Raw genomic sequence first — 16,873 nt, 5'->3', positions numbered from 1 at the left:
CCCACCTCTCAAGTCTATCAAGGTCCCTCTGCAGGACAATCAGGTGCAAGCTTTTCATACAGTAATTGCACACTAGGAGAAAAGTATGCAAATATTCAGTTACCTTTCTTTAGCTGATGTTCACCAGAGGCCACAAAGGTTCACCAGCACCCCTGTTGCTGTTCCATCAATTTGCTGCTGCAGCTTTGGTGATAGAACAGCTCAAGACCTTGTAGCGATGATAAGGCAAGCAGGAGAGTTTCCCAGGTCAGGAGTCTTTGTAAGGGGCTTAGTAAATACCACAGGTGAGCAACCAAACCTGTAGACTTTCAAATTGGATCAGCAGAAGTATAACTCAGCAGTGACCATCTTCTGCAGTGGCACTTGGTGCCAGGAAGCAGGATCAGTGCCACCTACAGGAACAGTGTCTGATTTAGACATCCTCCATCCCTCCCACCCTCTCTACTTTCCTTGCACTGTAGGTATACCTATATATTTTTTTCCCTCCAGGTCAGTGAGGATGAACTGGATGCACAGGGGGGTCTGTCAGCCCACAGCAGCTCCCCAAGAAGCTCAGCACAGCTCAGCTTTCTCCTGCTCAGTTGGCAGAGACAAGGCAGAGGGAAAATTCCTCTGGCCTCCTGCTTTCACCTTCTAGCTACTTCATAGACTCAATCTCTTCAGGGAAGAGTGCCAGAATGGACAAAACATAAGGCTTTTGCGTCAAATATGTGCAGATTGGCACACTTGAACTGGGGCCAGGACTTACACATGCTGCTGAAGTAATTGAAGTAGAAAACCTTGCAGCTGGAATTAAGACCCAAATGGAGGGAAGGGGAACAACTGGCTCTACTTTGGTCCTTGAATAAGCAGGTGGACAGGTACATACACACACAGAAAAGCTCATTGCTTACATCCTCAGTGCCAAACCTGGGACCAGGAGGCAAGAGCTCTGTTGTGTTCACCTCCAGCTACGTGCTGCAACCTGGGGGCACATCACCAACATTGAGGACCACATGGATGCTCAGATCACAGCAGTTTAACACAGCAGGCAGTGGAGAAGGCATGCAAGGTAGCATGGAGCAGCTTCTGATAAGTCCAAAGGGCTTGGATAACAAGTTGTTGTCTGCTAATGCAAGGGATATCACTGAACAGAGGGCATATCTGCTAAGAAATCAACCCGGCATGCTTCTAGGTTGCCCTGAAAATTTTGTCAATCATCCACCACAAAACACTGCGGGCATTTCTCAGGGTGTTAGGAGAGGTGAACATTCTACAAGAGGCTAACCTCTACAGGAAATCAGCCAACTGAAAAAGGTTAAAAGGAGCTGAGAAATGCTGCAGGTCTGGTAAAACTCTCACATTAGCAAGATACAGCCACTGACCACCTAAATCAGTTTATTTCAACATCATTCTCTCCTCCTTCTTCTCTGTTTTCTCCATCAGATCATGCTTTTAAATTGCAGCCTATATGGTATGGCACATAATTCCTTACAGTGACAGTAACACGTAGCTACTGCAGTCAAAGTATCACCCAGACACCACAGATCTCTTACCTTTCTCAATGCCTCACGAGGCTCTCACCTGGACTCAGGGCAGGCAGAGGAGGCAAAGTCCAGGGAGCAAAGGCTGACACTGGCCTTCAAAACCACAGGACTGTTATTCAGAGGACCAGACACAGCCATGAAGGTGACAGGAACATGAAATACTCCCCTCCAGCTGCCAAAGAGCACATCATGAACTGGGCATCCCACTGGCAGGATGGGCAGATGTCTCCCTATCCTTGGCTGAATATTTGCCACTGGCCTACATTTGATTGCTACTTACTTATATTTAAAAGTTCCTCTAGCTTTTCCTTTGCAGTTTGGGGTTTTTTTGTTGCTGTTGGGTTTTTAATTATTTTTTATTTTATTTAAATGGGTTCATCCATTTTCTGAGTGGGAAAACCCACAAGTTTTCACTTTCCATTCCATGTATTTTCATAGCACAAGAAAGCACCAGTAACTAGGGTATCCCCAGGACCAGATCTGTGATTTTGGCTTCTTTACAAGCACTAAGGGAAAATACCAGTAAAGCCACATAACAATAGCTGTCATGACCTACAGCCCTTAAAAAAAAGATCTACCATGAAGAAAAACAGTATTTGATTAATATGGAAGGCATCCTTGTTTTGGTGTTGGAACAGAAGTAGCCTTCCTTACAGAAATCTTAAACAGTATTTAAATACAAAATTGTAAGAAAAGTTCACAGATAACAGAGTCTGTGGATCATAGAGCCATAGGTGTTTTTGTTTATAAGATTTATTTTTTTTTTGCTGATTCAAATAGTTCGCAAACTTTTACAAATATGTTTTCAAATTTGTATTTTAAACATTAAAATGCTTCATTGCAAATAGCTATCTCATGGTCTGAAAAGACAATCAGTCTAGAGACAAAACTTAAAGGATTCATACTTCTGTACTGATTTATGAGATATCTGTCTAGGAGATGCTGGCGTAAAACATTGGAGAGGTTCACACTGAGTGTTAATTGCAACTGTTCTTTACATTAATCATTTATGCCTCACTGTAACTCCGTATTTTTAACATGGATTTCACTTTAATCCTTTACTTCAATCCAGAGTCCCACTGTGCCATGAGTTATGAAATGCTTAAAAACAGCACCAACACCAAAAAGTTTACATCCTACATAGATGTAAAAAAAACAGTGTATGGAAGAAAATGGGAAAGTACACAGGAAAGGCACTTAACAGATGGGATAAGAATACAGGTCTCTTATTTGCTCTTTCCACCACCCATACCCTCAGATTTCTCTGCTGACAATGGCATGTATTACTTTTTACAGCTATGAAGGACAGTATGCAAAACAGTTAGAGCACGAGGTCCTGATCCTCCTGGTTCAGGAGGACAAATACAGGACTGAGCAGGGCTCTAAGTCATTAGTCGAAATAATACCACCCTCTGCTGAGCAGTGACAGGTCCAAGCCACAGTAAATAATAGCTAAGTACTCTCAGAACCTCCTCCAAAAACTCTGGGAAAATGGAAATTGTTCTCTTCACAGACACTCTAACTTTGACCAGAAGAAAGAAAGGGTTCAGAAAGCAGTGAGCATGCTTAATCACAGACTGGTTTGGGCTGGAAGGGATCTTAAAGATCATCCAGTTCCAACCCCCCTGCCAGCAGCAGGGACACCTTCCACTAGACCAGGTTGCTCAAAGCCTCATCCAACCTGGGACACTGTGTCACCACCCTCACACCAAAGAAGTTCTTCCTCACATCTCAGCTCCATCTCCCCTCTTCCTCTTTCAAGCCATCACCCCTTGTTCTCTCACTCCCTGCCCTTGGCCAAAGTCCCTCCCCAGCCTTCCTGGAGCCCCTTCAGGTACTGGGAGGCCACTAGAAGGTCTCCCCGGAGCCTTCTCTTCTCCAGGCTGAACAGCCCCAACTCTCTCAGTCTGTCCTCATAGCAGAGCTGCTCCAGCCCTGGCATCATCCTTGTGGCCTCCTCTGGATCTGCTCCAACAGGTCCACATCTTTCCTGTGCTGAGAACTCCAGCACTGGAGGCAGCACTGCAGGTGAGGTCTGAGAAGGGTGGAGCAGAGGGGCAGAATCCCCTCCCTCAACCTGCTGCCTATGCTACCAAATGCTACCAAATGTCCAAGTACCTCCTCTGAGAGCAAGTTAAGAAGGGAACATATGCAGAGAGTTCAAGGAGATGAGGTGAGGAGCAAAGGGGAGCCCTGGCATCTCTGCTGGGGGAAGGTGCTGGCTTCTGGCACAGCGAAAGTGGCAGCAGCATCTTATATTTGCTCTGGGATCTCTACAGTAGCTGCACACCCATTGCCACCTACAATAGGAATTGTGTGGGTGCTGCTGTCATAGAATCATAGAATGGTCTGGGCTGGAAGGGACCTTAAAGATCATCTAGTTCCAACCCCCCTGCCAGCAGCAGGGACACCTTCCACTAGACCAGGTTGCTCAAAGCCTCATCCAGCCTGGCCTTCAACACTTCCAGGGAGGAGCAGCCACAGTTTCTCTGGGTAACCTGGGCCAGTGTCTGACCACCCTCACAGTGAAGAACTTCTTCCTAATATCTAATCTAAACCTACCCTCCTTCAGCTTAAACCCATTTCCCCTTGTTTTGTCATTAACTGCTCTTATGAAAAGTCCTTCCCCAGCTTTCTTGTAGCCCCTTCAGGTACTGGGAGGCTGCTGTAAGATCTCCCCGGAGCCTTCTCTTTTTCAGGCTGAACAGCCCCGACTCTTTCAGTCTGTCTTCATAGGAGAGGTGCTCCAGCCCTCGGATCATCCCAAACAGGACAGAGGCAACAAGACCCTACAGTGACGTAGCTGCTGAGATGAGAAGAGGGTGTCAGACATCAGCCCTCCCTCCAGTCTGAAGGAAAAGCAGCAAACCTCAACCTAAGCCCTAACAGGAAATACACGCTCTGAGGTTAAACATAAAAACGCCTCGGGATTGCTATATGGGAGATGATGTGGAGGGGAGCATGGTCAGGTTTCCACAAGCCCCCAGCTCTCCACATTAGCAAACTGCACAGTAAGTTTGCTAAAGCTAAGGGCAGAATGAAAGAGCAAGAATTTGCACAAGGATTCTAGGCAAAAACTGGAGCTCAGCTTATTTCAAACACAGGTTAACAAGAAGGAGAACAATGCATAACTTGTCCAGGTCATGGAGTCCAGACAGAGCATGGTACCAGAGAGCACTCTTCCGCCACTGAACCTTGGCACAAATGCTCAGATGATTTTGAAAGAAGAAGGTTTTTTTACGCTTAGGGATGACAATAACCAGTGAGCATAAGGGCTAAAACACGGTTAGCTTACAGGTTCAGGGTTTAGGAGAATGAATGACCTCAAGCCAGGAGAGCAAGGATCTAACTTGTCATCTCCTCAGGTAGATTGCAAGGACTTCCTCCAGACTGCTGAGTTGGTGGCACTTGAAAGTCATTCCCCCTGGCACCACTCCACATGGAGAGAGCATTTGCATCCCCAGTCTGCAGCCCCCTTCCTTCAGATGGAAAAGGGTAATACTCTGATTCCCTCTGTTGGATTTTTCACATGACTGACCACAAAACTATTAATATCTGAGTCCAAAGCTGCTTCAGCTAGACAACTCATTCCCTCCAAGGAGAGGAAAACCACAACTTCTTCCCTCTCTGGAAAAACCTTTCGTGACTGTAACACCAGCAGCTCAGACCTAGCAGAGACGGTTCTGGTTTGCTGATACATCTCAGCGGAGAACATCAACCAGCATGAGAGAGTTTGGTTTGTTTCTTCTGTGCCTCCTTCGCATCTGCAGGAAGGGTGAGTTCTGAGCTTGCTACAAACCCCTGTCTGACCAGGTTTTTTCTATGTGCTCTAGTCAAAGTCCCAGGGGAATTACCTGGTAGAAAAAACTCTGCAAGAATTGCATCATCCATCACATTGCTTAAAAGGATTGCGAAATTCCAGGTGCATGTGGGAATATTGGAAAAACTCAAAGGCTTGACTCTGCAGTTGTCAGAAGTCTTTGGTTTGGTGGGGTTTTCGCATTTTTTGCCTTTTTAACTCGCACAGTGATTCCTTCTTCATATAACTTTTCCCCTGCATTGTCAGTTGGTTGCAGCATGTCCTCCACCACCACCCAGAAGTGCTGTTTCATGCTCCTAAGAGTTATTATGCAACAGATACAATTTGCTCCACTTCCACTGAGCACTTAAACTCATGTTTAACTTCAAGTACGCACTTAAGTTCCGTTAAAGTCAATGAGATTTGCTTAGAGATATTGTCAAATAGTATCTCTAAGCAAACAGAGAGAGCAGTTTGCTAGAGCAGTGGCCTCCAGCTCTTAATCTTGTTATTGTCTTCAGGACTTTTCCATTGACAAGTAGCAGATACACTGACCTGACAACTCCTTTTAGGATTTACCTCATGTGAGGTGTGTAGGCTATTTGCCAATGACCTTCTCTGTTTCTTGTGAGAGCTTCAATCCCAGGAACAAAAGGAGGCTGCATATTAGCAAGAGGAAGCCATGCAAGACCTACCACACTTAAGCTTTAAGGTTAAGGTTAAATTATACACAAGAAGCTGACAACTCACTCTGCTCATAACCTAGTCAAACTGTGTTTCCATAGAAATGGGTGGAGCTGGTAACATTTGAAACACTTATTTTTAACATTATTTGTCATGTGGAAGGCAGGAGGATGTTTATGTGCTAAAAATATTGTTCTTTGTTTACAATTTTCAAAAAAATGCAAACCAAAAAGGTGTCAGAGAAAAGCAAATCATGTATTCAAAAGCACATGACTTGTAGTTCTCCAAAAGTAAGGGGTTACAGTGACATGCTGTAAAATAAACAAAATAACATTAAATAAACTAGAAAGCAATAGCAATTTCTGTTTTCACTGACAGGTTTTTATGCTCAAAGCCCATGAACTTCCTGGAGCTCCTGTGGCCATATAGCCTTGTATATTAGATTACCGAGGCTGCAAAAGGTACTCATATCATTACAATAAATGACAAGGCAGCTCCACTCCAGATCTCATAATTAAAAATACTGCCTTGGCCCTGGTTCCAGATAAATAACGTAATGGCAGAGCACTGGTCCTACGTTGACCTTTGTGCATTGTGCAGCACAAAATAGATGGATACAAACTGCGTTGCCACTGAGGTATTTGTCAAATATTATGGAAAACAGATATATGAATAAGCAACAAATCTTTATCTTAGAGTTTACATGAGTAACCCAACAGCTGAATACCCACAGACCACAGTAAAGTCAGATAAAGCAGGGATGGGTGTCAATTTTTTACAGGACAGCTTTAAAATTTTTGCAGTTATTGTCAGTTATTGAGGGGAAAGCTCTTGATTTAATGAAGCCATCAGGTGAGTTTTGTAAGACAGGAATGTAGCCATAGACATTCCTAAAGATACAATCTGCTGCCACAGCTGTTGCAATTGGCAAGACAGTGGAGAGGTACACATATCTATATGGAAAGCACTACCTACAGGTACTGTTTGTTGGTGGTGTTGGTTCCTGGGGAAGGGAAACAGATGAGGGGTAAAGTTTTCCCTATATACTTCAGAGGTGTGGAACATCCCATCAGGTGAAGGCTGTTTTCATCACCAGACAGAAATGATCACAGTGGGTCAGGTGGCAACAAAGCTCAGCTCCCCAGACTGTGCTAGGATTTCCTGTGAACAAATTTGGCCAAGAAAGCAAAATCCCAACTGTTTGAGACATCTCAGCTGGAAAACTTTGGATTTCCCCCAACATGACACGAGTAGATGAAGTGGCAGCTACAGTCTGTGCAGTGACAACCTGCTCTGCTAACTGGAAGATGCTTTCTCTACTGTCAAGGGCATCCTCCTTCATATGACAGAAGCTGATACAGGGAACTTGGGTGTTCTCACCAGCCCTTGTAAGATGACTATCTCCAAGTTGTTATCCAGATCCTGTCACATCTTATTCATAAGAGGCTACTTTGTGATGATGGCAGCATTGATCCTCAGCGGTTACTACCTTCCCCAAGGGTAATGCAACTGCCAACTGATTAGTGTTACAAATACTGTAGCTCCAAATAGAATAATAGAATTGTTTAGGTTGGAAAAGACCTTAAGATCATCAAGTCCAATCATTAACCTCACACTGACAAGTCTACAACCAAACCATGTCCCTTAGCACCTCCTCTACACATCTTTAAATACCTCCAGGGATGAGGACTCCACCACCTCCCTGGGCAGCCCCTTCCAATGCTTGACAACCCTTTCAGTGAAGATTTTTTTCCTCATATCCAAGCTAAGCCTCCCCTGGTGCAACCTGAGGCCATTTCCACTTGTTCTACCACTTGTCCCTTGGCTGAACAGACCCACCCCCACCTCTCTCCACCCTCCTCCAAGGGACTTGCACAGAGACACAAGGTCTCCCCTCAGCCTCCTTTTCTCCAGGCTCAACACCCCCAGTTCCCTCAGCCACAAGGGAACTCAGCACACTTGTGCTCCAGACCCTTCCCCAGCTCCGTTGCCCTTCTCTGGACACGCTCCAGCACCTCCATGTCCTTCTTGGAGTGAGGAGCCCAACACTGAACCCAGCACTCAAGCTGTGGCCTCACCAGTGCCCAGTACAGGAGAAGGATAACTCCCCTAGTCCTGCTGGCCACATTATTGCTGATTCAGGCCATGCAAATACATGAAAAACTTTTATTTTTAGCTTTTTTTTTTTTTTTTTAAAAGTATGTTTCTCCAAGCACGTAAATGTCTCTTAACTGCAAAAGACTGTGTTAAACAGTTAAGATGTTGTTGTTCACTTAACAAACAAGAGGCCTGCTTAGTAATTCATAATTATCATAATAATAATTCATAATAAACACTTGCAACATGAGCTAATCATTCCCCTTAGCTCTGCTACAGACTGGTACAAAATCCAGCCATATAACTGGGCTGCACAATCATCTGCAAGTCCTCAGCAAGAACACCAAGCAGCACAGAAACAGAGCATCCATTTTCTGAGCAACAACACAGCAGATGTAGGAAGGACGCCCAATTTCTCTCTAGATAAGTTGGTATTGATCATCTCTTTTTGCTTCTAGGTGTGCAGTCCAATGGCTGGTCTGTTCACGTCCCATCTGATGTTACTGGTGAACTTGGGAAGATGGTTATCCTGCCCTGTACTTTCACACACCCCTATAAAACATTTGACCGGACCCTCACTGCCATTTGGAGGATCAAGGAACCTTACAACGGCACGATAGTTTTCAAGTGCATCAGTCAGAGCAGCAGCGAGCTCTGCAAGACTGCCATCAGCTACAAAAACAAATACAAACTGCTTGGCAACCCTCGGCACAAGGACCTTTCCATCAGGATTGACAATCTGACCTGGAGCGACAGCGAGAGATACTTCTGCCGGGTGGAGTTGTCCGGAGATATCCATGACAAGTTAGGAATGGGATAAAGCTGCATTTGATTGGTAAGAGGGCAGGACAGTCAAAGGAGGCAAAGCTACCCCATAGAGAACTGAGAGAACCACAAGAAGTGGAAACTGATGAGATGGTAACAGAAAAATTACCTGAGATAGCCTTCCAAGGAGTTGGCTTTTCCAGCTTTGGGGATAACTTACAACATTTGGGCAGGGAATACTCACTGCCTTCTGCAGTTTTCCAGTATGAGGTGATGTGTACAATGCAGGAAAGGGAATAGGAACGAAACTAGTAAGGAAATAACCAGGGTCTGGATGCTGGGTAAGAGCCAGACAAGTCTTTAGCATCCCTTCTCATCACAGCAGGGTTCGATTAGATGACCTTTTGTCTCAGATGGAAGTGGAAGGACTTAAGGTCACTGAAAGAGTCACCATCAAAGATATTAGGGAAAAAAAAAAAAAGTAGTTTTAATATGAATTTATAAAAAGTGCTACTTAACAGAGTTCAATGGCAAGGTTCACTCTATTACTTACTACATGGAAAAACATGCAAAAGGAAAATCAAATTAGAATGGAGTTAGAATGAGTTACACATGGACCAGGGGAAATTATTTACACAGGGATCAGGGAAAATCAAGTCAGAATCGGGTTGGTGTGATTTATACAGGGATTAGGAAAAGAAGATAAGGGAAACCCTCCCATTGAGTCATGAGGTTCAGAATGGACTCCCTTGCTTTCTAAACTCCTCCTCAGAGAGGAGTCTGGGTGCAGCTGAATCCAGTCCTAGTCCCACACTTGGTCAATGGTTTATGTCTGAAAAGATTAGGTGCAGGGATCTCAGTGTAGTGCTTTAACATGTGATTATGTCTTTTGTATGACTTTGAGGTAGGCTTTGAGGTAGCAGCAATTTAAAGATCATTAACATTGTTATAGTGAATCACAAGATTGGCTTATAGCTGGGGAGGGGCTTTGGCCAAGGGCAGGGAGTGAGAGAACAAGGGGTGATGGCTGGAAAGTGGCAGAGGGGAGATGGAGCTGAGATGTGAGGAAGAAATTCTTTGGTGTGAGGGTGGTGAGACACTGTCCCAGGTTGGCCAGAGAAGCTGTGGCTGCTCCTCCCTGGAAGTGTTCTCGGCCAGGTTGGATGAGGCTTTGAGCAACCTGGTCTAGTGGAAGGTGTCCCTGCTGCTGGCAGGGGGGTTGGAACTGGATGAGCTTTAAGGTCCTTTCCAACCCAAACCAGTCTATTATTCTACACTTTTTCTAACAAACTTAATTCTGAGATAATTCAACAAAGTTTCTTAAATCAAATCACATGCACACACACAGATATAGATATATGTATATAATGTATATATAAAGGTATACCTGTTAAAAATTCCCCTTGAGTTCAGTGAAATACTCACTTCAAATCTCTCAGCATTTCTCAACAGGCGAGGGTTAAGCCTCAAGGAGTGGAGGGTTTAAGCCCAGGTCCTGTTGTTGGTCCTTCAGTTCCACAAATCTGAGAGTTCATGAGCTCTGAGAGGCTTCCCACTCAGAGGGAGATGCTGGTCACAGCCTGCTGCAGTCCAGAAGAGCTCAAAGGGCCTCCCTTGGGACCGCTCTTTATAGGGTCGTGAGAGGATTGACTTTAGGCATCAGTAAATTTCCATCCTGGCCACAATCCGGGTAGGTAGTTACTAGAATTCTCAAATTTCCAGTAACGCTGGTACTGATCTACCCGAGTTATAGTTAGATATGTTCCAGGGCTGTCAGGGAATGATAAATTATTCCCGCTTTCGTTCCCCACCTTGGCCAGGCAGCCAGTACTCCTGGTACACTCAGTGCCATCCCCGCCTTAGCTATGCAAGTCTTAGATACAGTCAAGGGACGCTTAACCACCAAACTCATTGCACAAAGGCCAAGGCTTGACAGGAATTCCTAAGACTCTAGAGTGGTTCAGGAGAAGGAGTGTGTGGAAATACACCACCACACCTTTAAAGGTCCCTGCCAACCCAAAAATTCTGTGATTCTATGATCCCACTTGGTCCCTGCAGCACAGGATCTGTGCAGGCAGCAGAGAGGCAGTCCATGGGGTGGGGTTAAAGATGTCCTTGTTATCAGGATTTAAACTGGAGAGCCTGGCTGCTGAGTACGCACTAGTGAATGCAAGCACAAGCAGGCCTGGATGGTAACAGCAGCTTGGGAAGAAGATAGCCATCTTCCATGTGTCATAGGTCTAAACTCCTCTGGAGCAGGAAATGTTAAGGAAAAACAGCCTGAGAATCAGCTCTAATCAACAAATGTCAAACTTGGGGAACTAGCAGCCCCTAAAGCTCCTTGGGCTCACTCAACCATTGAGCTGCATCCAAATTAGAAGACACAAGGAGGAGCTCCACATCCTCTTGAAGGTTCTTACTATCTCCAGCTTGGGCTAAAACACTGTTTTGAATCCTGAGCAAAAGAACCCCGAGCTCTTACCCATATCTGGCCAGAAGCAGCATCTCCAGCTGCCATGGTCATACTTAGCTAAGCACACCCAATCACGTCCCTCTGGAGAACACACAGACCCAGGCTCCTCCAGTCTTTGCCAAGGGATCACTTAGAAAACACAGGAGCAACAGGCACAAAGCATCTTTGAGGCAACACTAGTCAACAGTCACATGAGGTGAGAAGTCCATCCATGGGACCTAAGGATGAGCTCAGTTACTTCTTGGGAACTTCTGCATAGTTGAGTCACTTGGAGCAGCTCCTAAGCACCAACACACAGCATGACCAAGGCTCTCCTACACTTGGAGCAGCTCCCAAGCACCAACACACAGCATGGCCAAGGCTCTCCTACACTTGGAGAAGCTCCCAAGCACCAACACACAGCATGACCAAGGCTCTCCTACACTTGGAGCACCTCCTAAACACCCACGCACACGGCATGACCAGGGCAGGGTGGGAGCAAAATCTCAGACATAAGCAGATAAGGTACCCAGGCTGCACATCCCTTTGAGAGTGGGCCAAACAGTATGAATGGGAGAGGTTAATTAATGCTTAAAAGGTTAATTTAAACACCAAAACACGCAGATACATGACAACTTGCACAGGTAGCTTTCTTACAGATCAGTCCTCCAGCCTCAAACCCCTCCTGCATTACATAGGCAAGGGGGAAGGCATGCTACAGGTGGTTGCAAGCTATGCATTTGCTGTCCAGCCTGACAAATAAATATTGAACTCCTGCTTTTCCTCCGTGAGGACACTCATTTAGTTCCCTTCAAGTTTTCACAATGTCTTTAGGAACCAAATGCATGAAATGGACCAATGGGTCTGAGAAGAGAGAACCACTGGGTAAGACTAGCTTGGCCATATCAGCTATGCTTCCTTAGCAGACCAGACCAAGGGTGGTATGTTTAACACTGCCCCTGAACATTTTGGATGCCCCAAATGATCTTTGCTACTGTTCATTCAGTTACACAATCCCATATGCTATAAGTACAGGGTACAAAATTAGCGGCCCTATCTTGGTGTTGATGTGCTACCCCAAAGCAAACATGAACCTACACCACCTACTGGGCTGTCACTAAAGAGTTGGAAGAATATATCAAAAATTGGTCGTAGCAAAGAGTGTGAATGTTCCCTGTCAAAAATTTGCCAAATCTGGCAAGTTTCAGGCACCAGGCAAAGGGCTCGCACAAAGGTATCCATCCCTGTGTGCTCTGGAGGTCAGAGACCAAGGGAACAGCCAAGAGACACTTACAGGAGAGCACCATGGTTGCCTTGTCCTGGACCATGTGGAGATGCAGACAGTCTGAAAAGGCCACCTGTGCTTACCTCATGCGAATCATGGTGCAACTGTAAAAAGCAACCTATCTTCATGGATGATTGCCAGGCATAATGGCTCTGCCTTCTGCCACCATGGAAGGTCACAACAGCTGAAAGTTGACCAAAGCTCAGAAAACACTGAGACACTGTCCCAGGTTGCCCAAGGAAGTTGTGGCTGCTCCTCCCTGGAAGTGTTCTCGGCCAAGTTGGATGAGGCTTTGAGCAACCTGGTCTAGTGGAAGGTGTCCCTGCTGCTGGCAGGGGGGTTGGAACTGGATGAGCTTTGGGGTCCCTTCCAATCCAAACCATTCTATGATTCTATGATTCTAAAACTGTGAAAGGCATTGCCAGGATAAAACACAAATACAGTACACATCCTTGCACCCAGGCTTCGCTGGGTGAAGCCATTTGCTTATCTATACAACACAAGCAGAGAAGGGAAATACAGGGAAATAAAGTGCCAAGAAAAATGAGGAAAGGGAGGTTTGATCCCAATGTTACCCTGATACAACACGCTGAGGTTCCACCATGACCAAGCACTCGCTCCTGGTGTTTTGTGTTTGACCTGCCTTTGAAGCTTGACACACTTTCCCTTTCCTGTTGCGATTTCTGCAGCTGCCCCCAGGATCATCAACATCACTGTCAGCTCCAACGGGGATCACACCTTCCAGGCACGCTGCACGGCCGAGGGAGAGCCAGCACCCACTCTGACCTGGACCGGACCACCCTACAGCAGCAACCTCACCTCCACCACCAGCACAAACCACCGTGTCACCAAAGAGCTCCAGTACCTGACCCATGATGGAAAATACACCTGTACTGCTGTCAACAGCCATGGGAGAGCAGAGGGGGCTGTGTACTTCTATAAATTCAAAGCATCCAACAGCTCCTTCTTCCTGATCCTGATCTTTGTACCACTGGGAATTAAAGTGCTTATTTTGATGGTGATACTGGGCTTCACCGTTTTCTCAAGAGGAGGTATGTACCGCTATTTCCCTCAGTAGTCTTCCTCCATCAAACTGGTAACCAGCGATGGGATCTGGCAGATAAAATCAGGCAGGAGGGGTTGATTTTGTTTTGGTTTGTTTTTAATGATTATATGATTTTTCCACCCTAGGAGAAGGAGGTTTTAACAGGAAACATAACAAGAAGAAAGAGGGATCTCCTGGCTGGCTGGTCACAGCCTGCAGCCAGGAGGTCTCCTTTGGGAAGGGACCTTTGAAAAGACAGAGGGAGCAGGAGTTTCCCTGCACCCAAGGAGAAAGGTTAACAAATTAACAGATGGGCAATTAGCAGAGTACCTGCTGCCTACACAACCAGATTTTTTTATTACTATTATTATTATTTTTATTTTTAGCAGACTAATTACTACTTCTTCCCCTGTAGCCCATAGGCAAGATTTACCTTTGCTGCATCCCACACACCAGTTTAATCTCCTGGGGTGGACATCCTCATTTCACAGATCGCCTCTCTCATTCCCTCAGGCCTCACTACATAGGCACTTCCTCATCATTAGTGAAATCCCATCTTCCAGCCACACCAAAGCCATGAGAGCAGGGAAACCCTGGTTCATAGGAGATGAGCATCAGCTCATGGACTGAGGGATCTCAGACCTCCCAAGAAGCCCAGAGGCTGACAGTCCCCAGCCCACCACCCCTGCTGTGGGATGGCAAGGTGGGGAGGGGACCAGGAGGGACTCCAGGCTCTGCCTCTCAGGCTGGACGAGATGTCACAACACCATGACTCATCTGTAGAAACAGTCTGATGTCAACATCTTGTGAAAACCATCACTTGACTCCAACTGTAGAAGCTGTAAGACAAATTAGAAATGCTTTGCTCCTTACATTCCAGTGCCAAATTACCACTGTCACGAATGGGATCACTCACTTGACAGAAGGTCTTCTCCCCATTCATTTGGGTGTCAAAAGCATCCTCCAGTGCAGCTTCCCAACAGCTCTAGGTCAGTCCTGGCTCCCCAGCTCACTCTGACCACAGTGCTAACCCACATCTTCCTTCTCACTTCACAGGTCCTTCCTCTGCCCCAACCAGCCTGGCCCGGTAAGGACATCCTACCTTCTACTCATGTTATCCAGCAGGAGGGTGGAGATGGCTTAAGGAGAGAAATGCAATGTGTCCTTGGTCTTGGCAACAACCTTTCAGCCTGAGAGCAGGGTCCAGGGACAAGGACAGGGGTGGGCTAATGGATAGGCAAGCTGGTGTGAGAGACCAAGGCTTGGGCACTGCTGGGAGGAGGCTTTGACCTGGGCACAGCTGAGAAGAGACCCCATTGATGTGGGGACAAGAGACTGGGGCAGCAGGTTAGAGATACCATGACACATGGACATTGTAACAGCAAGGGGCTAGCAGTTTAGGTGGGCCATAGGTCCAGAGTGTGGTAAGAAGCCACATTAAACTAGCAGAAGAACCACCCGCCCAAGGGACAGCTGAGGGGGACAGGTTGGGATGGGGTCTTTGCCAGGCTGATGAACGATCAGCAGTAGAGGACGACTGCGCAACAGAAACCTTGCCCCCTACTCTGCACCCCAGTCTCTAATGGAGCAGAAAAAGGGCCCATTTCAAAGCTGATGAGTTCTACCAAGTGTGGAAGAAGGTATGGAGATGCCAAACAGCCCACTTCAGAGCTAGCTCAGGTGTGGTAGGGCCTGATTCTTTGGCTGGTATCCCTGTGATGCACACATAGTACCCTTGGCATTTCCCATTACCCAACACAACACCATCCTTGGACACTCCTGACAGCTGTGGTGGCCAATATAAAAAGGGATGGGGGAGGGGGGGAAAACAAACCACACTAAAAAAAGAAAACTACCCTTAGGTTAAACCTGAAGAGGCTGTACCTGAGGTCAGTATAATTACAACCTGAGTTATCCCTATGCGATGACTCCTTCCCCCACCTTATCCAAGAAAGATTTTTTTTCAGCAGGACAGTCAAGTGGGCAGCATCAACATAAAGAAGCAATAGGGAATTTAATCCTACAGTTAAATTTGTTGTAATTATTTGCAAAAGCCTAGTTTTGACCATTTAACAGTGTCTAAACCATACTGCACCCTTGATATTTGTATAGATACATATATAGATAAAAGCTTAAAAACCAAGATCCTCCATGCTCTATATGAGAAGATCCTTCTCAGAAGAGGTTTGCACAATCTCTTGAGGCTCTGAGCAGCAGGTCAGTAGCAGGAGTTCATGTTAGTGGTGTAGGAGATCATGTTGGATGCTTTAAGATGTAGAACATTCATATTTAAGTATCTAAGTTGCACCTACTGCTGCAGAGGGGAGGATCCGTATCAGACAGTATTGCAGACGCTGACTCTGACACTCTTTAGCTGAAGCTACTTGGGAAGTCTAGAGCAGCCAGAAATGTGTCTTCACCTTATTCACTTCTTCCACTGCCAGGCCACAGTTGCAAGATTCCACCTACGAGAACTTTGACCGCAGACACGGCAGCGGCCAGACTTTGCCAACAGAAAGAACAGCATCAAGACGCAGCTGAGGACCTGGGTGGCCTCATCCGCACCCCCTTGCACGGTTCGAATTCCTGTCTGTTCTGTACAAGCGTGACTTTCCCCACTGAAACATAAAACTGCTGTTGACTGATGCACAGAAGGTACAACAGGCCTTGCAGGTGCAGGTTCTCCATCCCTGTCCTTGCTTACAAGCAAGAGAAGCCTTCAGAGGGGAAGCAGAAAGAAAAAACAAAGAGGGATGGACCTGGAAGAGCACAAAAGGATTTCCTTAAGACATCAGTTCTAACCAACCTGTGTGTTTTTAGCTCATATCGGATAGTTTTTAGCAAACAGATAGTCTACCATTTTCTCACATCTTTTTGCTTTGGCATTTTTCAAGTTTTACTTCAAAAAGCAGTTTTCACCACTCTACTTGTCAAACCACATGCAGCTTCCTAGAGTCGGCAAGTGAAGTATTTTCATGTTTCAGGTACCAGCTGTGACAAAAATGGTGGGAGAATTCTGCATGGGTTTATTATTATTATTATTATTATTATTCCTTAACTTCCAGAAGAGTTTATTTAAGAGTTTAAAGTAAATCTTAATTTTCAAGAGAAGTTCAAGCAAAAAGGAAGTTTTCTGATGGTGGTCTGTATTGTAACTCCACTGCAGTTCCTAGTGCCCATGTACAAACACAAGCAGAATCTGAGAGTTGTATGATAAATA

The 16,873-nt window shown here is 45.8% G+C and overlaps 1 protein-coding gene across 1 annotated transcript; it reads left to right on the top strand.

Moving 5' to 3' along the window:
• The first annotated feature begins 5,249 nt into the window (after positions 1-5,249).
• SIGLEC15 (sialic acid binding Ig like lectin 15) lies at positions 5,250-16,194 on the top strand. The gene is given in 6 exon segments (XM_029086815.1): positions 5,250-5,301; positions 8,565-8,909; positions 8,912-8,941; positions 13,298-13,660; positions 14,710-14,740; positions 16,098-16,194. Coding segments are annotated over 6 exon segments (918 nt in total).
• Positions 16,195-16,873: the final 679 nt, after the last annotated feature.

Source organism: Antrostomus carolinensis, unplaced genomic scaffold (genome assembly GCF_000700745.2).
Source record: "Antrostomus carolinensis isolate BGI_N321 unplaced genomic scaffold, ASM70074v2 scaffold5019, whole genome shotgun sequence".
NCBI lineage: Eukaryota > Metazoa > Chordata > Aves > Caprimulgiformes > Caprimulgidae > Antrostomus > Antrostomus carolinensis.
The sequence above is the reverse complement of the archived record's forward strand: the minus strand, read 5'-3'. Positions and strand labels throughout refer to the sequence as shown.